The 24,618-nt window shown below is 34.8% G+C and overlaps 1 protein-coding gene across 4 annotated transcripts in view; it reads right to left on the minus strand.

Moving 5' to 3' along the window:
• The window catches only part of PDE5A (phosphodiesterase 5A), a 136,014-nt gene that overhangs the window by 39,230 nt on the left and 72,166 nt on the right, over positions 1 to 24,618 (minus strand). For all 4 annotated transcript variants that reach the window (XR_004052778.1, XM_010364869.2, XM_010364868.2 and 1 more), the window contains exons 8-11: positions 19,810 to 19,918; positions 18,698 to 18,785; positions 8,898 to 9,073; positions 5,397 to 5,456 (exon numbers count right to left, since the gene is read on the minus strand). Coding sequence is in view for 3 of the 4 variants with exons in the window: in XM_010364869.2 (XP_010363171.1) it covers positions 5,397 to 5,456; positions 8,898 to 9,073; positions 18,698 to 18,785; positions 19,810 to 19,918 (433 nt within the window). In the remaining variant the exon portion in view is untranslated. The remainder of the gene's footprint in view (positions 1 to 5,396; positions 5,457 to 8,897; positions 9,074 to 18,697; positions 18,786 to 19,809; positions 19,919 to 24,618) is intronic.

The raw sequence follows: 24,618 nt of genomic DNA on the forward strand, positions 1-24,618 counted from the left end.
AGGTGAATCAGGCACAGTGGGACTGGACTAGTATATTTTCTTTAATAACAGCATCAACATGTTATATGATTTTTCCTTTTTTTCTAACATTATATAAGTGAATCCCTTTAAATCTCAATAAGAAAGAGGCACCAACTATAAAAAGCTTTATAATGTGCTTATAGTTTTTCAAAATCATATAGAAAGCATGTAATAATGCTAAGATTCTGATATAATATGCATACGTTTGTAAGAAAAACTTTAGAATAAATTTATGATTGCAATTGGGAATAATATACACAGATCTGATTACCATCTTGGTTACTGAGTTCTGAATAAAAAAACATACTAAAACTATGGTATTTAGAACTACACACAATAGTTAGCACAGAAGAAGCTCAAGAACGGTGCCCTCATACTTTGGAGCTAAGCCTATCATTGGAAGTAACCCACTAGTAAAATCAAATCAAAACAGACAAGATTAGCTTGTCACATGAAGGCAGGAAGAATCAAACAGAAAATCTAGTAAGTCTTGCCAATGTGAAAGACATGTAGCCCAGTAAATGTTACATATGTCTACAGAAATCAATGTCTCAATTGATGGTGTACAGAAAGTCCAAAGTATTGTTGCAGAGGATTTCTAGGACTGTTTGAGGAAGATGATGTCTTACTTCAGGGCTTCCCAATCACTGAGTTGTGGACTGGTACCCGACCATTGCTGGCTGGGAACCAGGCCACATAGCAGGACGTGGTGAGCAGTGGGAGTGAGAATTACTGCCTGAGCTCTGCCTCCTGTCAGATCAGCAGCAGCATGAGATTCTCATAGGAGCGTGAGAACTGCACATGTGAGGGATATCTCGGTTGCATTCTCCTTATGAGAATCTAATGCCTGATAATCTGAGGTGAAACAGTTTCATTCCAAAACTATTCCCATACCCACTATGTCTCCATTCCCCACCCCTCCACCAACCCCTGGAAAAACCGTCTTCCACAAAATCAGTCCCTGGTGCCAAAAAGGTTGGGGACCACTGCCTTACTGGATGCCATAGGTAATTACAGTTCAGTGATAGTGGTTATCAAGATAGTAGGGCCAACACTTCTTTGTTAAATTATCTGCTCAAAATTTTTCCATTTATAATCTGGCCATCCATGCAGAGTTTTCAGAAAGTGAAGGAATATGATGGTCATCTTGACATAAGGAACTTGATCAGTGCCGTAACACTGATCAAGTGTTAGGCATCAGAGATTTGGGCCAGGTACCTGTCTCTGGCCCTTACTGCTGTCACCTGTAGCAATCACACAGACGCCTGATCAAGACAGGGTCATGTGAAGTTTTTGGCTCTGAAAGGTTAAGGTCAAGATGAGGAAAATTCTGGCCCAAGAAATACTGCCTAAATGGTCAGCTAAGCTATAAGGACTGAACTGAATCAGCACTGACTCCGTGACAAAAATGAGAAGCTATTTTATAAAAGCAAACCCTAATATATATATTTTACTGTTCTAACAAGAAAGGAAGGCTGCTGGGTCTGACCCGCAGACCCTGACAGAGCGACGGATGAGAAAATGCACTCTGACACAGATATCCAATGGAAGAGCGGGCCAGGGGACCAGGTCACCCACAGAAAGAGTTGTAGCAGCCACAGCCCTGACAAGCTGGTGCTGCAGGCATTTATTTAGTACAGATTTAATGACAAAGGCCTTGAGTCAATACACTTGTGGGTAATTGACATCATCGCCCTTAACCCCTTTTTATCTAACCTAAGCTTTTAGGCACCAGATAAGAGAATCTGGTTGCCTTCAGCCAAATCCTTTTCTGAAGCTTTTATAAAACCTCCCAGCCTTCCAAGAAGGTTTGCATCTTTCTACAGTTTTTCCCGCCACCCTGACCGATCTGCTACAGAAGGCAAAAAAGGCTGTCAGTCAATTAATGAATCAAATATTTACTTCCTAGTTGTTCAGATAATAAATAAACACTTATTATCTTCTGATAATTAATTAACTTTCTAATACCATGATAGGTTAACTGGGGTCCTTTTATTATTATCTCAGTAACTTGCAACTAAGGATCATTAAAAGGTATATGGCAAAATGTTCAGTTTAATGCCTAATTTATGCTACACCCAATTTTAAGCCAAGAGAAGGTTAGATTTATAATGGGATAAAACACTCAAGCAACAGAAGTGGAAAAAATAAGGATTCTGAATTTCCTATCCACTAATTACTTTGTTAGAACTGGAGAACTTTATGTGGATACAGGTATAAACATTTAGTAGATTTAATTCTCTTAAGAATAAACTTGTTAAAATAAAAGTTAAGAAAATATTTGATAGATTTTCCATTTATTTTAGGTTTTAAATTGAGATAATCAGGCAAATGACAGCAATTTTGGTGACTGCTGGATGATACAAACACCTGTGTAGCTAGGGCTATACAGGAATTTTTATTTGGTTGACAGAAAATTAGAACTGAAATCAATTGCTGAATTTCAACCAATTTAAGTGAATTACTTGACCTACAAGCTATGTAACCCTAAATTTATCAATGCAGCTGCCAGAAATCTGTTTTCTAAATGCAACAACAGCTGGTTTTGAACAATACTGCAATATAGCAATTTTCAGTTATTCTGAAGTATTTTTCTCTTGCTAAAATTATAAACATCATTGAGAAAATAATTCTCAGATTTTTCTGAAAGACTACTATTTTCAAAGTGAAAAACAAACTTGAATATAATTTTTAGAAATTACTTGCTTTTTTTTTTTTTCACCTAGAACAACACATATAATGGTAGAGTGTAACCCTCACCTTCATTTTAGAAATTACCCTACAGTGCCTGCAGGCACTTCAGTATGTAGATAATTTCCAAATCACCAAACATATTGCTTGAAAACTACGTTCTTCTAGGAAGAATAGACAAATGGGCCAGTTAAGCCTGAGGTGAATAATACTTTAAACCTGTAAAGCTTTGTAAATAATTGAAAAACGGCTCATTACTTCAAACACTGTCATCAACACACAAAATAAATACAGACAATTCCATATGAGGTTAACCCAAAAAGGACCTTAACCTTTCAGGTAAAATTAGTATCTAAAGTTCCTAGAATTGTTTTTCTTGGCAGTTAACTCAGTTTCACTGGCAAATGACTCAGTTTCTTACTCATGGATTTAACTGAGAATGTTTACAACTCCTCAATTTACTTTGTTCCTGTCTAACTTACTCTCTCTCCTGTGCTGTGCAATCTTGTGTGGGCTCTGGATCCAGACTGCCTGGATTTAGTACTGGCAGCATTCCCTCCTTACAACCTAATGAGATCCTAAGACGCATAATCGAAACTCTCTAAGCCACAAATTCCCTCTTAGAAACTGCTAACAATACTGACCATGTAGGTTGTGGATCCAGTAAACTTAGTTGACTCACAAAAAGAAGTTAAAACATGCTCGGTATACAGGAAGTGCTCAACAAATGTAGCTATTATTATTATCGGTATCCTCTTGTTTGGGCAAAAGAAATGTTGCTCTTTCATGCCTAGGCCTCTTCAAGGTCCTTAGGTCTTCACTGTCTTGCATTGTCAGTCTCACACTGACTCTTGTGCCTTGGCCTTTGTCTAAGAACATTCTGCCTCTCTTGCTTGTGAGCAATGTCTGCTCACACATTCAAAACCTAACCAAACAATAAAAAACTTCACATGATTCAGGCAACACCCTTCATAGCTGCTCCTCCACTCTCTTTTACACAAAACATTATAATTTTTGAATAGTCTATGTTCATTTCTTCCACTATTTACTTTTACCTTTTGCAGTTTCACTTCCCTGAAACTGCTTTCTCAATAGTCACTTAATCAACGAATCCACAGCAGTTTTTTCACAATCCTCGTATTTCTCAACCTTCCTACCACTGATGAGATCTCCTCCCTTTTTGAAACTGCTTTATTTTGCCTTCTGTGCCACTGCACTATCTTAAATCTTCCTCCTTGTTTAACTACCACTTCTCTACCTTCTTAGCTGTTTTCTTTTCCTGTTCCTTCCATCTAAGCCTATATTCACAGGAGTTCTCTTCTTAGTCTTTCCCTACCTCTCTGCACTTTCTCCCAGTTGATGCACCCCTATGATTTCACTACCATGGGATGTTAACTCCCAAATCTCCACCTCTAGTTCTAAACACCACCCCGTCATCGCTCGAGTCCTGCCTTTTCTGATTGCTGAAGATGTTCACTTGGTTGTTCAACCAGCACCTCAAACTTATCTTGTCCTAAATCAAACCTGTAGTTTCAGAGAAGTGAAACTGCAAAAGGTAAAAGTAAATGGTGGAAGAAATGAATACAGACTATTCGAAAATTACAATGTTTTGTGTAAAAGAGAGTGGAAGAGCAGCTATGAAGGGTGATGACTGAATCATGTGATTCTTAATATTCATCTTAATATTTCCACTTTAATGAATTAATGTCATCATCATTCTTTGAATTACCAAGGTCAAAATATTTAGATCTTCTTTCCTCTCTCAGCACAGTGCTCTGTGCACAAGCTCTGGATGGTGAACTTGTATCCTCATTCTTCCACTGCATGGCAGTGAACTTGAGCAAGTCACTGGGCTTCTCCAGGCTTCAGTGTGGCTTTCATAACATAGTTTTGAAGTTTACATGAGAACACAGTTGTGCAGTTTACATGAGAAGATGGACGTAAGGGCACAAAGCGTTTAGCATGTGGCAAACTATGATGAGGATGACAGAAAAAGAATCTCGATGATCTGTTCACACTTTTCCCATTCCTTACATAACTCTTGTCACATCTCACATGGCCCTTAACCTATGTCATCACAAATACATTTAAACACAGGAGGACAACCTTGGTTGTAAAGTGTTAAAGTGCCTCAAATTTTCATTAATCTCGACCAAGCCATTCCAAACCAAGACCTACAACATACATCTACTTACATATCCATGTGCTTTTCTCTCATTGTGTGCTAAATAATGCAGAGAATTCAGGAACTGACCTTATTTGACCCCAATTTCAAACAGCATTTTATAAGCCATATGGTCAGAAATTAAAATCACTCTCAATTCTTGATAATACAGAGCAGGTATCAGTAACAAACTATAAATTGTTTTGTTATTACCCTAGCCAAAAAACCACCTCATGGTCCCCATTTCCCCAGGAACTAAAAGAAAAGTAAAATTAATTTTGGCCCCAAAAAGATGTAATGATTATAACAATTACTGGAAAACAATATCAGAATCATACACTGTATTACACAGTCAGTATAAGTTATTTAATGAGTTTTGCTTTGTATTATCAGTGACTTTGTATCCCTGCAAGAAAGCAGAGTTAATTAAAGATTTTTTTGAGTATCTATCTAAATATTTACCAAATTTGGTTAAATTAGGTGTCTGAAATTAGCAGTTTTTAAAAAGAAAAAGAATTACCGCTAACGACTGTAGCTCTCTTGTTTCTTCCTCTGCTGCTGAAGCATGATACGACAGAACCTACAGGGTAGGAAAAGAAGTCCAGGTTACACAGGAGAGAACTACCAAATGTAGACTAGAACTTCAAGCTTGGAAATCTGCTAAATCTTCTTGGAGAGATAATTAGAATCCTCAGAATGCCAAATCTTGTTTGCTGCTTTCTTCAACAGTGAAAAACCCAGATTTAGATTCCATTGCTTGTTTTGGAAAACAAAAAGTTATACTCCCTACGTTTAACGAAAACTCTTGCAACTTCCATTCTGACATTATTGTTATAACAAACACATTATTTATAAGCCAGCCTAGAAATAACTTTTGGCTCAAACTTGGCAGAAAATTTATTTTGTTTTGTTTTTTTAAAGACAATATTGACCTTTAGTTATTTTTGCTTGTGTACAGAATTAAAGGGAAAATCTTTGCATAATCTGACATTTTGATGTTAATATTTGGAAAGAAAGTAGTCTAGAAGTGGCTCTCAGATGAGGCCTGTAACCATTCTAGAATTCACACAGAAAAACTGGATGCCTGGGACATAGTCATACAGATTTAAGGATCCCTTTACACTTCTACAATTCAAGAGCTGAGAAGAGAGTAGTGCTGGCCTGTAAAGCCATCCCTTGACAGTTGAGGACACTGAGGCTCAGGGAGTCTCATGATTTGGCTGTAAGCTCACACCTAGTGAGAGGACAAGGAGACTTAGGACCCAGCTTTCAATTCCTAACCTATACATGTTCCATTACTTAGTAGAGTTAAAAAATCAGGCTTATTAACTGAATTTCCATTGTCAAAAGTCATCATTTCTAAGTACAGGTTGAGCATCCCAAACCTAAAAATCTGAAATCCAAAATGCTCTAGTGAGCATTTCCTTTTGAGTGTCATGCTGCTGCTCAGAGTTTTGGATTTTGAAACATTTTTGAGTTTGAGATTTTTGGATTTGGACTACTCAACTATTAAGTATAATGCACATATTTCAAAAATCTGAAAAAAAAATGCAAAATACAAAACACTTCTGGTCTCAAGCATTTTATGTAAGGGCTACTCAAACTGCAAAGGGATTTTTTTAAACATCCTTTTAAACCAAAGTAGTGGTTGTATTTAAAATACCTATTGTGCTTTGAAAGCATATTTTATCAAAGTTCATTTTTGACAGAGACTACACAGATTTACAAAAAAAACCCAAAAGCTTAAAAATCATCGATGAAAAGGTAGCTCATTTTCAGACTTTAAATGGTGAGTAAAGTAATTCAGCAACCCAAACCAGTGTTTCTTCAACCAGTCTTTAAAATTTTAAGTAATGAAAAATTTAAAGCCAAATGATACATATTTGTACCATCTTATGATTTAGAACTGTTACAATACTGCACTACATTGCATCTTTTTTGCCATTTGAACCATTAATCACTAGGAAACCTCAAGAAACTCACAACTGCTCTCTCCTGTACATGTGAAATTGATGGGTCATGGCTATAACCTGTTGCTACTGAGACCATAGTGGTAGTGCCCCAAGAAAAGGTAAGACTGTGACCATGAATTAGACTAATATTAACAAGTGCAGTGCAACATGGATACATGAATAAAGAAACGACACAATACATTCTAAGTTAAAAAAAAAATTATCACACACAAAAGATAAAAATAACATCTTACACATGGGGCATAAGGATTAACTGTTTTAATACATGTAAGCATTAGAATACACTTGAAACATTTGATAAATTTAGTTATTTTTATTATCATCATTGTTTTATTGTTATTAGAATGATCACAATTTCCAAGTCAAAATAATTCACTATCTTTTGAAGACCTGAGGGATTTGTGCCCTTGGCTTTTGTCCAATGGCCTCATAAAGAAAGGACCATTTTTTTCAAAGTTGTATCTATGATCATAGAAATGACTTCACATATGACCTGAAACAAAAAACTTTTATACTAGGTAAAAACCTAATTATCCATATAATTAACTGAAGGAGAGCTACAAAGATAGAAGTAAGTCTCAATCAGGAAAATATTCAGAGATTTTAAACAAAGTAATACAAAGTGTGGGATTGCTTCAAACTAAGCCAATGGGAGGGGAAGGGAAGTGCAGAGGAGTAAGGGGGGAATGGATGGAGTGATAATGGCCATGAGTTGATCCATTACTGAATGGATCATGAGGACATGAGGGTTTATTAAGCTGTTCTCTCTACTTCTGTGTATATTTGAAACTTTCCATAGTAAAACATTAAAAAAAAAGAAATAACTTCTAATTGATAGCTTAGATTCAATTTTTCAGTGAGAAACCATGGAACTGAAAAAATTAGATTAAATATTATATATAAAATATATAAACACATACACAGATATATGTATATATGTGTATATGTATATTTAAAGCTATTTGTACATATATGTACATGTGTACATGTACCTAATTGAAACTATATTTGAAATATATACTTGTGTGTATATGTGTACATATATACTTGAAACAGATTTCCACTGGTTTATAATTGAACGTCTTTTATATAATACTATAGCAAACCTATTAGTATAATATATTCGGCATAGAAAGTAAAGGGTACCATCTGGTAAATTTTATATAACATATGTCCCTCTAGCTCTTTAGGTTAGTTATGTACTTAAGAGAGATTGAGGGAAATGTTATTATATCCCAAACACTGATTTTCTCTAATTTCAACTAGATAAGACATCTCCATGTTACATCAATTGAATAATTTCAAGGCAGTTAGTGAAACATATATAGAAAGGACTGACTCTGTTGGAGTTGGTCGGTCCTTTGTGAGAAAGAGCATTCCTCGGTCGGTCCCTGGGAGCCAGTGATTTCTTCACTCACTACCTGCACCTTCAGTCACTTGGGGGAGCTTGGTGGTCATACAGATTCCGAGCTTCTACCCGACTTGCTGAATCAGAACTTTCAGAAGTAGGGTATATAAATTTGTAGTTTGAAATAGTTTCTCAGATGATTCCAGGAGTTAAAACTCTTCATGCTTTTCGTTGATTTTATTTTTTCTTTTCCTCACTTCTAATTCTCTTAAGAGTGCCTGGGGTTTCTGTTTTTTGTTGTTGTTGTTTGTTTGTTTGTTTTTAATTTTTTTTCACAACTGTTCTCACGGAAAGATGGGGAGGCTCAGGCAATGGGAAAGGGACAGATAAGTGGCAGTAGTTATCTGTGTCAATGGTTATTAAAGTCAATATTGCTTTCTACAGAAAAAGCAAAGGCCTAAAGGGATAAACATCCTGAGTTGTGGTTTGGTTATATGACATTTGACAAGTTTCTTAAATATTCTGAGTCTTAGTTTCTTTCACTCTTTAGTTGAGGATAATAAGGATCTCATCATCTGAATCACAAAATTTTGGTGAGGACATAATGACCGAACACACACACACCATGAGTGATTATGAGGGAAAGGTCAAAGCTAAATGTCTGGCTGGCTGGAGTGAGAGGTCCCTAAACTTCACCCACCTCCAATGTGACCATTTGCTTGGCCATGGCTCTCTCCACTGCTTCATACATCTGCGTGTTCTGGATCCCCAAGCCACAAAAGATGACAAAAGCTTCCAGAAACTGTTCGTCATTTCGGTTGAAAGGCTTAACCTTGCCAGTATTCTCCTCCATCTTATTAACAAGTTGGCAAACCCCTATAACAATCCAAGAGATTGAGCAAATGTTATCGTTGATTATCATAGTTTTTGTGGACTTTAACAAACACACCCAAAGATTGTCTTATACTTTTCTCTTAGGAATGCTTAGTGTGTCAAAATAAGCAAATTAACCCTCACAAATATAAGCTAGAGAAGTAAACAGAATTTATATGAGAACTAGTTTCACGTGGTTCAAAATGTACATTGCTGGCGTTCAAAAAATCCTAGAGTACTATTTTCTTCCAGACTCGGTCACGAATTTTAGATCAGTTGAGTCCCCAAAGACAATTTGTCCTTTGGAAACTAATTGGATTTTTGTACACTTGCCAAGAGAACAATTCTGATGTACATCAGAATTTTGGGTCAAACAGATCTCCTTTCCTTACTGAGAAACCAGAAGTTTAAATACACACACACACACACACACACACACACACACACACACACACACACACAAAATAGAATGCGGAAAGGAGGCAACTGACATAGGAAGTCTCAAATTTCAAATCTACGCCTCTGTATCTAGGAGAATCAAATTTGTAGAAAACTTTTGATTCTGCAAATAAGTATGCAAATAAAAATGACTACTTAGAAATAAAAGTCAAACATGTAGTCCACATAAATGGAACATTAGGATAAATCTAGGAACATCAACATCTTCACTGAAGTGGTTGTTCTATGAGTTTCTGAGCCTAGTGGTCTCTGTGAGGAGTGACCTCACAGAGGCCACTCTGATGATCCAGCCTACCTCTGTGTAAACAAAGTATTGTTAAAGTCCTTATCACTTCTGTCTCTGAGTATATAATAACAGACTTCCACCATGTACCCACTGTGGGATACGCATTGTGCTAAATACTTTGGTAGACACATGATCTCTAGTCTTCACAATTTATTCTGCGAGGCAGATGTGACCATCCTCATTTTACAGATGAGGAAACTGAATCTCAGAAAGGTTACATCATTTGCTCTAAGCCACTTAGCTGGTATGTGTGGGTCTAAAATTCAATCCCCAGCTCAACCTGCCACAAGGGCCACTCTCAATTGCCATACTACCTGTCAGATCACTGTTAGCAGTGTCCTGGTTGCATCTTGCTTGCCCACACCTCTGCTCATGCTTTTCCACAGGTGTGCACTGCTCCCCACTGCCTTCCCTCCTGCCTCACCAGTTGATCCCTATACCTCCTTCACAGTGAGCTCCAGGAGGCCTCTAACTTACAGGTGAGGCAGGCATTTTTCTGTTCCCTTAACATGACCAGTTGGTGTATCATAGCAAATTTTATTTCTATCTCTCTTTCTAGACTGTCAGTATCTTGGGCTTAGAGTTTTATTTATTTTTTTCAGCTCCATTTCTTCAGCTGGCAAAATGCCTAGCATATAGTAGGAACTAAAAAAATGTTTTCTGAATTAATGAAAGAATGTAGAATTGCAGCTCTGACTGAACTAGTTTCCCATGAAGACTATAATAGTCTATTACCCTTATTTTTCCTGGAGCACGAAAGGATTTCATAGAGTCTGGAAGATGGTTGCACATTAAGCTCCTTTACCACCATCAATGTTCACTTTCTTTACTTTTCATACTATAAATGATCTGGACTCTCCTTTTTGCTCTTTTTGTTTGTTTATCTACTTTAAACAGTAAAGACATCTATATGCTTATCTATTAGCATTAGTGCTGCAGAAGTTACTTTTCTATCAATTATTCCATAGTCAAGGGAAACTTTAAACAAGATATAATGAATTTGGACACTGCAAGTAAAAGCCATATACTAAATGGCAATCAGCATTCATTATCTTAAATGTATATATCCTGTGTGTGGATAAAAACAACAAGAACAACAAAAAACAAAAACAAACCAAGGGTTATGTCCTCCAACCTTTGTGAATCCCCAAATTATAAATATGGAACTATTTACACAGGCTTCTGTCTCCCAAATCATATTTTCTTGAGAGTCACGTTTCATGCCCTTATCCTCACATCGCAATGGAATTGCCTTTCAGTTTTACCAAAGTTTTCTCCTACTCGATAGCCTCTTTCATAAACAAGATTTTAAAAATTACTTCCTAAGAATTACTACACGTATAGCAAGAAACGTACAACACAGAGGGCTTATGTGAATACCAAGTAATCTGCGAGGCTTATGACCTAGCTAAGTGTCTCTCTAGTACAGCACTTCAAATCTATGCCTTGGTCAAAATTCACTGAATGAATATATTAAGAGTCATTAAATTATACCTTTGGAATTGTTCGCAAGTCCTTTAAATGGAATGTTATGTGTAGAAATATCATGGTTCTGCTGTAACAAATACAGTTCAGAGCAGAACAGCTAAAGTATATCCATGTTATGATCCACCATTATAGACATAGATCTATAGACACAGAGTTAAGCTCTGGGAAAAACAACAACAACAACAACAACAACAACAAATGGGTACTGAAGACAAACCATCCATCTAGGCATATAAATTAATTCTCTTTTGAAAGTGATATGAACAGCCATATTTAAATAGCATTCATGATAATCCCATTGATCTCTTTACACTCTTCAGGAAGTTTAATTATATCAAGCAAAAATACCCATGTTAAAACAAAAAGTTATCAAGAAAAAGAAGGTTTATAACAAATGGGGTTCCCTGTTTAAGAAAACTAAAAACCTGGGCACATTTACAGATAGAGTGTTCACAACTTCTTCCTTAATGATCTAAAAGAGTAAGGAGTACAAAAATGAAATTTAAAACTGGAAATTTGAGATGCCACATTACTCATAAACCATACAAACTCAAAATCATTTAAAAATGAAATGTTTAATGCCAAACCAAAAATAAAAGAAAACCATTCAGCAAAAACCCATTAATAAGTGCAATCATAAAATGAAACAATATTCAAAAACATTAGGGGAAAACCAAGAAGTAGTGAAGTTAGACAGCAAACTATCAGTGCTACCTAATATTATAGAGTTCATAAAGTACTCAAAATGTGGTCATCACAGTAGCTCTGAGAGCTGGTTAGCATTGAAGGCAGCTCTGGAAATTATGCTGAAGGGACTAGATGGCTTCTAAAATTAAACAGTTACATTTTGTTTTCCATAATTACGGGGATTGGATGTTGTTACCAACCAGTCTTCCTTCTGGCTCTTTGGCAGAACAGGGGGTCAATGCTTATACCCTGCTTGCAGTCTTATGTTCTCTCTACCACCTAACATGGACTCCAAAATTAGCATCCTGCCTTATTAAAGTGTAAAATGTACCTTTATCACCTATCTTGCAAATACTTTTGTTTCGGCACTTTTCATTTGTCAATCGTCTTAATTTGGAGAGGTTTTTGCTATATAAAAGATTTAATTTTTTAAGGAGCCAAAATAATTATCCTTACAATATTCAACTATAGTGCCTTGCTTTTAAAACAGCCTTCCTCATTTTAATGTGATATATAAACCTGTATTTTCCCTAGTACTTTTATACATGTATTACATTTAATCTTATAATCCAACTTAATTTTTTTTTCCCCTAACTGCTATTGGAGTCTTACAACATCTGACCAGTTATCCATTCTCTGATGATCTGAATTGTCACCATATACTAAATTCATATTTGTTTCAACTATTACATACTTTTTCCACATTTTAATATTTTTGAAATCAGTATGCACGTTATGATCAATAGCTTGTCATAGCAAATTGAAATCATATTTTACTTTCTTGGAGATACATAAAGTGGTGTCTTTCATTCAAAAGTATCTTACTTAAAAATAACGAAATACACCTACTGTTATACACAATAACACAATTATATATGCCAGATTGTGGGTCTACATTTAGACTTTCTGTTCTGTTTCATCAATCTTGGCATGTCTTTTAGCACCTATACCATACTTTTAATTATTTTACTTTTATATCATTTTAATTTCTGAATTAAATCTAAATTTAATTTCTGAAAGGGCAATAACCATCAGCTATGATTCTTTTTACACCTCCAGTTGTTAAGTATTATCAATGTTTGTAAATGTTGATCAGGAACAACCTCCCCACTCCCATCCAAATCTCACAAGGATACATATTAAAATTGATGCAAATCTAATCTGGGGAGACTTGATATCTCATAAACTAGATTTTAATCATTTCAGAAATGTATTCACTTCTTAATGATTTTAAAGTCACTCAGAATTTTGTATCTTTCCTCATATAGATGGCATATATTTCTGGCCAAGTTTATTCTTTATTACTATAGTAAATGGGTTTTTTTTCCATTGTTTTCTAACAAATTTGTCTTGGCATATATTAAAATTATTTCTCTTTAATAATTTGATAATTAGGCTTCTTATAAAACTCTTACTAGACCAGGTACTTTCAGCTAATTCTTTTTGGGTTTTCCATTTAACAATAATATAATTTGTAAGTTATTTTATTTTGCCTCCTTTTTTTCTGTGTCTCATCTTATTTCAACCATGCCTCCCTTCTGATTGCTTTGGTTAGAATTTCTTTGGGCAATAGCTTTTTTTTATATATAACAAATTCTTTCTCAATTACTCCCATGAACAATTCTAACATCCTCTTGAGTTAGTATTGGTTACTACCAATTTTTATAGAAATTCTCAATTTCACCAAATGTTAATTCCTATTTGCTACATTGTATTATCAAGTATCTTTTAAAATGTCTTCAGTATCTGTAGTTACATTCCCTCGTTCATTACTAGTTGCATTTCTCTCTTAATATCCTCATTATCTGTTGGAGGTTTCTCTGTTATTATTGTGTTTGCCCATTATCTCTTATTTATTTCTTCCCATTTCATAAGTTTATTTTTTCAAATTTTTCTTCTACTTTCTTTCTTCTCATGTATATATTTATTTGGGGAAGGCAGCAGAGTGAGAAAGAGAAAGGTGCTGTTTTTCTAATTTCTACGGTTGAATGATTAGTTAAAATTTTTTCATTATTTCTTAATAATAATAAAATATTTAAAGCTACATAATTTCCTCTGAGTGTGGCTTTGACCATGTACCTTGAGTTTTATGTTATGTTGATAGAACAATTAATTTTCTAAAATGCTGTAATTTAATTATGACTTTTGATTACTTCTTTGTCATTTAGGAGAATGCTTTTCAGGTTCTAAGTGAGTTTTTTCCTTCCCATTTATCTTTTTGTTATATATTAACAGTTTTAATGCACTGTGATCTATGAAAGTGGCCAACAATTCTGCTTTTCAGAAATGACTGACTTTGTGTTGCATATCATCAATATTTGATTTCTGACACATATTTGAGAATAATCTGTATTTTTAAATTCTGAAACATGAAAGTAAAGCTATATATGTCAATTAAATCCACTTAATTTTTATCAATTCTAATGTTTATTTTTTCCTATAATTTAACGCTGACAAGTATACTTCAGGCCCACTATGATGATCATTTTGTCCATTTCTCCGTGTATTTTTAACAGTTTTAGTTTTTGTATGTCAATGATGCTATTTAGTTTATTAGCATTCACGGCAATGACATTTTCCTCTGTGAGTTTTAATTTTACTCAATGAAAGGTGATTCTTTACATTACGTTTTACCATAAATTCTACTTTGTTTGATAGAAATATTGTTATCCCTATTCAATTTTTGCCCGTGTTGTATAAAATGTGTCTTTACAAATGACGTATACTTCACAGGTTCCGGGAATTCCTTGGTGTTTCTGATCCACTAAAGACTACTTCTCTGTTTTCTAGTGCTGCTAAAAAGTTTTCCTTATTTTTGTCTTTCTTCAGCCAATTATTAAAGCTGTCATCCTTACACTGATTTTTATTATATAGATCTTCACTTCTGTAATTCTAAACTATAATATCTTAATTCCATTTTTTTCTGATTTTCTTCCACCTATTACTACCTTTATACCCTACAGCCTTATTTCCTTGTGTTTATTATAACTAAGCATAATTTACAGTTCTCTAACTGGGAAAAAACCTAGATACTTTAAGTAATACGAGCAATGTATGCCGTGGAAGACAATCTACAATTATAAACAAATGAACAGATAGTGATATTGCCAAGTGATAAAATTTAATATGAAAAGTAAAATGAAGTATTAGTAAAACTTAAGCTGACATAACATTAGAATATTTATTTATGCCTTGGAATTCTACTGCGACACACAGAAGAGCAGTTCATCTCTCCACGCATTCACCTATTTAAAGGTCCAACCCTGAGTAATTCATTAAATAAAGCCAAAATAAATTAACAGAGTAAGCTAAGATGATGTGGCAGTGACAATCAATGATTCAAAAATTTATTGAGGCCTACTCAAAAAAATTCTGCAGGCATGCAGGTCTCCCAAATTTTACTGATAGAAAGGAACTAAAACGGGGTGCCATTTGGAGCATCGGAATGATGTAGGTGTTTAGCCAGTTCAAATAGGCTAACAGAACAAGTTTGAAAGTGTAAGAGACTTAAAAATTCATTGTAGAAGTAAAAAACAGAACCTTCTTACAGTGTACTTGAGAAAGGATGAAGATAGTAACCAGCTTACAAATACATATTTCTTTCTCATATTTCTCTGTCAAACAATGTGTAGTACAGCACTGTAATTTTTATTTTTATGCTTTTCTTTATTAACAAGGAGATGAAAAAGCAAGCTATTTAAAGTGGAGATGTTCTAAGCATCTTTAAAAAAAAAATTTCAATGGGAATAGAACTAATTTCTGGAAAATTTATCCTGAAACTGATATGGAAAAAATAGGCATTAAAATGTCTGGTAAATATGATATGGGAAAAAGGCATATTGAGCATAATAAGTAGGGAAAATAATTAGTTAAAATAAATGAACGTTCAATGAGAAATATATTTCCTTAAAAGTATTGGAAGCAAAGTAGTGGAAACACTGTGTATTAGCCAGAGCACTAAGAAAACATTTGATAGGAAACAATACCTCAGGGAATAAATGTGACGGGACAGCAGGCCCCATAGTGGTCTAATGTCTATAATTCCATCTAAATGTCAGTAATGGAAAAAATGAGAGGAAGGAAGAAGATTACAAAAAACACATGTGTCCATCTGTCTTTCTGCACGTAACTCTATAGGGATTCTCTATTAGAATTACATAATAGTGGAATCTGGTCTATGACATGTAAGACAAATTATCCACAACCATGACATTTTCCATGCTGCAACTGTAGATACATAAGTATAGTCCAGAAATCAAATTCTTAGTTTTGTCAGTCTTGTAAAGCAGCAGGGAACACTGGAAATTTTCCCCCTTATATTTGGGATCTACTTGAGAACCTCCCTTCACCCCACACAAAACCCGACTAGAGAAATCATTTCTTTTTCCTTTCTTTTTATTTACAAGGAATTTTTCTCTCCAAAATCAACATTTGCCTACTTTTGGCTCTATTATCAAGTAGGGTGATACAAAATATATGCCAAGAGAAGTCTGATTGTGTCATTTTTTATTTTTTGCTTACTTGTCTGACACAGTGACAGGATCACAAAATGTGAATTTTGAACGGATCTGAAAAATTACTACGTTCAACTCCACAGAGGTGAGTAATGTGCCCATAAGTGTGGATGAAGATGAGTGGCGCTAACACAGTGCTGTGAGTCCGACCCCTAGTCCAGTGCTCTTTCCATGTCGCCTAACTTGCTCTCATTTACCTTCACATAAAGTGACAAAGGGGCCTGATGCGTAACTTCCTCCAGCCACTCCTCATTCCCAGTTATTACTCCAAAGAAATGCTGCTGAGGAAAAGTGAAGATGTGACTCGATGGAGCAAGCTGCCCCTCTGCCTTCCTTCCTGTGACAACTTACTAGTAAATAATGCATTCCTTCTGGAATTTAATTTCACATGTTCAAAGGCCAAAGACAGCTTGTAGTAAATCTTCATACTTATAAAAAAGCATTTTAAAAAGCATAACATTTATAATATAGTTTTCCCCTTGACCTCCCTAGGAAATAAAATTTTATAACATTTACTTGGTATCATATTGTAAGGTGCCCTTGGCAGTTTTCTTTTATTGCTTATGTTAGAGATCTGATCAGTGATAATCTTTAAAAAAGATCTCACAGATTCATTAGCCTCCACTTTTTTCTCTGAGAACTGTAGAAAAGTTGACTCAACTGCCCAGCAGGAGGTTGGCACGTTGGTTTCTAAGCAGCTTTAATGCACAATTCACCAGGGTCAGGAGTGACCCTAGAGCTTAGGCACTAGATTAGCATACTGAAGACTGCTGGGGTGGAGTCACAGTAACTAAGTTGACAAGACAGATTTATAAAACCAGAATAGTATCAATGTTCCAAAAGAAACAGATCTGTCCCAGAAACAGAAGTACAAGCACCTGCAGCTCCAACCCATTGCCTCAAGTCCAGCTCATACAATAAGAAACAACTGTCAGGGCAACCAGTATATTTGAGAAGACATGAATAATGCATTCTCTTCCCATGAGCTAACCTACACTGGAAAAGAAAGTAATCAGTACAAGTTGGATTGCTGGGACTGGAATCAGAACAAGGGAAATCAGAGTCATAGAATGTTGAATTGTACTAAGCTGATGTATCCCTTTCACAATACGGATACATTCTAGGCAGAGGGACTGGGAATAGGAAAGATATTACTGGCTATAACCTGATGCATCCATTGCACCTAGTGAAGGCTCACCATATGGTCAGAATACTCAGTGCACACTGATACAACTCTCCACATACATCTCTGTGTTAGGGACAAATGTTACTTTACTCTTGCACAGAACTTAGACAGTCACTTTTAATATCTGTCTTTTCTTTTTCTATTTTCATTACTGATACCTTCTGCCCCTTCTTTCTGACTAAAACTCTCATTCAATTAAATTATAGTCAAATCTTGCAACTGGAAAAGTATTCAGACTTTTAAAGTTATATTTATATATCTAAATGTTGCTCCATTAGAGTTTTAATTCTAAATTTAACCTTTAAAAAGGTATCATGTGTTCTTTATTTCCAGGTTCCTAGGAGAATGTTAACAGTTCAGACCTTTTTTACTACATCTCAGAAACATCAACATGGATGACTGGCATATAAAATCCTACTTAACCTTTACATAACTGCAATACCAGGAAACAAATATATCAGTAAAAGGAAACATCATTCAATTTTTCTGAGAATGCATTCTTCCATCATTCCTGAAGTAGAGGTTTTTCTATAATCATATTAAGAACATAAGCTCCTGAGGGCAGGGATTTCTGCTTTGTTCATTGATTTCTCCCAACTGCCAAGAACAGTGAAGTGCTCAATAAATATTTATTAAATGAATAAATAAATATAACCTATAATCTAAACTACATTCTTAAAAAAGTCAACATCCAGGAAATAAGACTCTAAAACAATACACATTATCTCTTGATATCTCTTATGCAGTCTACTAAATTTCAATACATCATCAATCATTCTTAAACAAAAAATTCTGCTGAAATAGGATAATAATTATAAAAGTACACCATAGTTAATAAGATATTTAACAAATGTCTGTTGGTATTTATCAATTATTTTAATTATTCTATCATTCTAATTTTTATCTGTTTTTAAATATTTTATTCTTTACATTTGAAAGAAAGAAGTATAGCTGGAAATACATTTTTAAAAATAAGTTTAGAGTATAGGTTAAAGGAAAGGCTTTACCTATAACTTTATTCTTCTTTCCATTTTTTATAGGTGTACAAAGCAAACTTCTAATGCACTGCTGGTTTACATTTCCTGTATTTTCAGTCTAAACAAAAATAAAAAGAACAAAACAGCTAAAATGGTAAAGAGATTGATTTGTCCATTAGATGCTATAGAAACTATATGACACATTTGAAAGCACTATATATTCAACTTTTATATTAGCTAGAGAACATTGGAAAGCAGAAAATGCATAAATTATAATAAAGTTCACATAAATGCAATATAAAGCAATGTCTTTACTTTGTTAAAAATATCGGATTTTTTTTCACTTTAAACTTTCCAAGCAGCTTATAGTAATAATAAGTAATATCTAAAAGTAAGTAAAAAAAAAAAGAGAGAGAGAAGTAGAAGTACAGTATCTACTATACTAGTGTAGTAAATGCCTCAAATAATTTAAAAAGAGGGGCAGAATCTAAATGCCACCTAAAATGCACCATGTTACAAACCTGTCCTTTAGTAATACCACTGTTGCTATTGCTATATTGCTAAAGTTCTAACAATGTCTCCAAACAACACCCAAATAACAAAATCATCCAAATAACAAAATCAAGGCAGCTGCCTCAAAGTGCAATATTTTCCTGAAAAGGTGAGAGAAAATACTATAATTCAAATTTTTCAGTGTCTGAGAACCAGATATTTGTAGCTTTGAGGTCAAGAAAAACAAACATCCATTTTCCCAGAGCTACTCACTATGACGGATTACCAATTGCATCAGTTCAAGTCACACGGAAACTAAGTTTTGCAAATAAGACAAAAACTCTAGCAATATTTTCTAAGGAATATCATTAACATTATGCAGGTAATAGCTAAATTACTTTAAAAACAGTATGGTTATTTATTCATAGACATTTAAAAAGGTGAAAAAAGTACAAAGAAAAATACCCAAGTACAGCTCTCAATAGATGTTATGATCTATTTTATTCTCCTTCCTCAGATGAGGGAAAGCACAGATCATTCCTAAACAATCAATTCTAGAGCCAGTCCTTCAGTTCAAGAATAATAACTGTAAGTACAGATCTTATGGGAAAACAGCCTTCTAGTTTCAAGTCTAAAATTGGGTTACTTACTGTCCAGGGAAATCTTTTATCCTTACTGACATCTGGGATATTAAGTGGTTCCATAGTATTTTTGACATACTGAGCATACATGTAATTGATTTTGTTTGCATCATGTTCCCTGTGAAAATAACAGATATGAGTTCCCTCTGTGCAGTTAAAAAAAAGCATAGGCAAACAGTTAAATAAATGATTAAGGGAGAAAAATACCAGCCTTAAATTATAAGGCAAAATATATACTTATATGGAAAATGCAGCTTTAAATGTGTTTGACGATTCACAACATTGTCAGTTACTATAATTTAAATGTTTTGAAAAACAAAATCCCACAATTTTTCAACAAGTTTTATAAAAGTGAATGGCCTTATTCTCATTACAAATGGGCATGGTGAGTTTTGGTGTCATTTAATGTAAATTCATATGTCCCCTCATGTCATATTTTCTCATCAGATTATAGAATGCCAAAGGTCCAGTGCTTGTTTTACTTCCTCATTATTTGGTTTATCCATCCATACCAATAAAACAGTATTTTACATATGTTAAGACCAAGGGAAAAATCAAACAGCTTAGAAAAAATGTTTAAAGCTCTTCTCTCAAGTCTATTTTCTTTCTCCTTCTGTCTTTTTGTCGTGTCTTCTTTAACATCTTTCCCTTTGTTCAACTTCCTCTCTACACAGTTTTTCTGCTTTGAGATGTTTTATGATACTTTTAAAATTAAAAATTTATCTTCCTCAAAAAATTTTTACGAACTTACAATATTTTTACCACTTATGTTCCAGTCTCTTAACAGAGTGAACATGAAAGATTAATCTGATGCCAGGGGGTACAGTGTCAGTGCAAGGGAGGGAAAACAGAATGGGACATGTTTTTTTTCATCAGGAAACTCCGTATGTTCCTTTGTGGTGATGATGAATTCAGCAAAGAGGGTCAGATTATGGAAATTTACTCCATCTATAAGGACCTGCTTATTTTAATAGTAATATCACTAAAGAAGTAGGAAAACCAAACAATAGTAGACATTTCAAAATAAAATATAGTTGGCCCTTGTACCCACAAGTCCACATCTTTGGATTCACCCAACTGCAGTATCGAAAATAAGTCAAAGAAAAAAAAATAAAAATAAAAATAAAAACATACATTTAAACAATAGTACAACATAACAATTCTTTAAATAGCATTTACATTGTATTAGGTATTGTAAGTAATATAGAGTGGATGTGCATAGGTTATAGGCAAATGCTACATCATTTTATACAAGGGACTTTAGTGTCTGCAGATTTTGGTATCCGCAGGGGTTCCTGGAACCAATTTCTTAAGGATACTGAGTGACAATGGCATACATCTCAGGAAAAATGTCCACTTGTTCTAAGTTTCCAAAGTTCCAATGTTTTGCCTATCTTCTGTCCCTCCCACCCAACCTGCCCCAGCTGCTTCTTATGGCGTCCTTCAGTGCTAGTGATTCCATGAAGATTCCCAAACTCTGTGGCCTTGTTCCTGGTCAAAATATTTCAGTCTTCCCTTTGTTGTACATTTTACTTTAAGTGTAATTTGGTCAAACCAAGTACTGACCACTTGTCTAGTATTATGTATACATGAAAAAGAATGAAAAGGAAATGACAGAAGAGTGACATAAGAGTAAATGAACTTTGAATATTTCTTGAGACTAGACTGATAGTCTGCGAAGGTATGCCAGTTATCATATACATCAGACCTAATACACTCCTGAGGTCCTATTTCACACATATTATCTGGGTGACACTCAAGAAACGGTTATATAAATGCAGGGTTTAGTTTAATAAAACAACGTTTAAAACTACAAATATTTTTTAAATAGCAGCAGCCTAGAGAGAAGAAAATAAGAAGCTATAGTGAAAAGAAGAAAAATGAAAAGGTGACCACCAGGAGAAGGAAGTACATTGGAGAAGTAAGCATCCTCGTAAAATCTCTTTTAAAATGATAATTATCATATCAATAACCATTATTATTCTTATCATCATTTTAAGAGTAGGAGCCAGAAAAAAATCCAAAATGGTTAAGCAATTTGTCAGAGATCAGAAATTCAGACTTACACTAGTTAATATACAGAAGGAGAAGTAGAAAAACTATTTATAAATCAACAAATACCTGATACCTTATTTATCTCCCTGAAATTTTTAGGTTTTCCCGATGGTTACTTTAAGTGAAAACTGAGCATTACATTTATTAAAGTTACATGATACCATGTTTGTTTCTTACTCTATAAGAAATGTTGATAAATTTTTAGTTCCTGAACTCAATAAATACAGATTGAATACCTTAACCACCAGAGGCACCCTTAACAGTATATGGGAGACAAACTTACACAGGTCAGTAACTGTCACAGGGGCTTACAATCTAGTAGAAGACTGAAACAGAATGAATAATGTGTTTAAATTACATGGACTATTTGGGTAGAGTCCAGTGCAGAGACTGCCAATTGTCCTTCGGTAATTCTCCTCCCCTTCTGTTTGTCTGGACATACATGGCCACCCAGAATAAAGACCACATTTCTCACCCACCCTAGTGGCTTAGTATTGCCATCTGGTTAAGTTCTAGACAACAGGATGTAAGAGTAAATGTTTGTATTTGTGACGGCTTCTAGTAACCTTCCTAAGAGACACATGATACCTGCTGTCTGTCCCTTCTTTCTCTGTCCCCCATCCTACTGTTTATCATGTGGATATAATGACTGGAGCTGCATCCTTGACCCTTAAGAAAAGGGCCATACCCTAGGGAATAAGGTAGAAAGCCCAAAGGTGTCTTGGTCCCCAAGGCCTTTGTGGAGCAGAGCTATAGCACCAGCCTGAGCTGGCTACCTCTGGGCTTTTACAGGAGACAGTAATAATACTGTGTTATTGTTTAAGCCATCTTTATTTTGGGTTTTCATGATCCACAGTCAAGCCTAATCCTAAGTGATACAGTGTAACAATGCAAGCACCACACATGTGGAGAAGATGGACAGGTAGCACTTAAATGGAGTGGAACAGGGAAGAAGTAGTGTTAGAGAAATGAATTCACAGCTGGCTGAGACTTTTTAAAGGAGAGATATCAGGAATGAAAGGTAGAGTATTCCAGGCAGGAAAAAACAAAACAAAACAAAACAAAACAAAACAGTATAAAACACATTGCTGACATGGAAGAGTTCTATGTGTAATTGGGAAACACTAAACAGTTACAGATTGTCAAGAATAAAACGATGATTTCAGGCTGAAAATGTTAGGCTAGGACAGATAGTGAAAGATTTTGAAAGTGTAATACAAGGAATATGGATATCATTCTTTTAATGATGGGAATGTTATAGTGGCCTTTAGAATGTGCCTCAGAGCTCCACTTGCAGAAAGAGTAGCTGACCAATGTCTCAAGTTGCTGTGCTCTGGAAGCCATCACCAAGTTTGCACTGAGGTCACCTCTACCAGGGCTGGTCCCAGAGAAAAAGACTGAGCACACTAGGGACAGTAAAGTAGGCCTAATCCTGGGAGGTCCAGTATTCTTCTCACAGTAAATTTCAGCTAGAGGACTTCCCAGCAACCTTGCCAAACCTTCCTTAGAACTGTTCAGCTGTCTAGGATACTTCTGTACAACTTTCCTTCCTTCTTTCTTCCTCTCCTTAATTCTGGGTCAGACTTTCGTGTTGGTCTGATGGCTTTCCTGGCTTCTTCCCTCTGGTTCTCACAGGGTGTTTTCTCTAATAAATTTCCGCGCATTTAATCTAATCTTGGCATCTGTTTCTTGGAAGACCTGGACTAACTCACACATTTAAGGCTTTTTGTACAATGTGTATCAATGAACCGTATATGAGTGCATTGTTGGGATGACAGAATTAGGTACATGGAATTGGAAAAGATAAATTTCTGTGCTTTAGAATTAAATGGGAGTCACTGCAGGCTAATGTAAACCAAAGACCAAAAAAAAAAAAAAAAAAAAAAATCAAACAGACACGGAAATAATAGCTAACACTTACTAAGTACTTACTAAATGCCAGAAATTTTCTGAAGCATTTTATATACATTATCTCATTTAATTCTTACTATAATCCTACTACCACTACAGATGAAGAAACTGAGGCTTTGAGAGATTAAATAATTTACATGAAGTCTCATAGCTAGTAAGCCCACTACGTGGTGAAACTTAAATACTTACATTTAAATACAATCAGTCTAACTTCTACCTTCTTCTGCGCTGTATCCACAATTTTTCAAAGTAGTAGTCTTTACTTACTTAATTACACTTATATTTTCTTATATGATAATCAATAACAAGTATAAACTAATATGTATATTCCAAGAAAGGGACCTAAAAGGATTAATTCTATGTATTTGTCATTTTATGACACAAATGTGCATTTGTGAATGAACATAAAGTTAATTAGTATGGAATTATAGCACTAAAATACCTACTTCTCAAAATAAGAGCTAACATATACTGCACAACATTATACTCATTTTTTTCCTTCTAATTGGGTGGCTCTTGAATTGAAGTACAAAAATTCTAAAACTTCCCACCATCTGGAAGTGAGCCTCCCTTCAGAAATTCCTGGGCAACTCAACTCCCAAGAGCTTACTATGCTTTATCCCTCTTATGATATCCTTCTAATAATTATGTGTAATGTTCACCCTGAATATGTTGTTTTACATTTAACATTTCAAAACCATCTTCAGTATATTAATTTATGAGGTCATTAGTGGATTGATTGGAAAAATCTCGAATGAGCTATGCTTTTTAATTGATAAATAACTTCCTAAAAAGAATGATTTGCTTACTGATAACATCAAATTGCCTAGCATTTCATCAAATGGAGAGACG

The sequence above is a fragment of the Rhinopithecus roxellana genome, chromosome 2 (assembly GCF_007565055.1).
Source record: "Rhinopithecus roxellana isolate Shanxi Qingling chromosome 2, ASM756505v1, whole genome shotgun sequence".
Lineage (NCBI taxonomy): Eukaryota > Metazoa > Chordata > Mammalia > Primates > Cercopithecidae > Rhinopithecus > Rhinopithecus roxellana.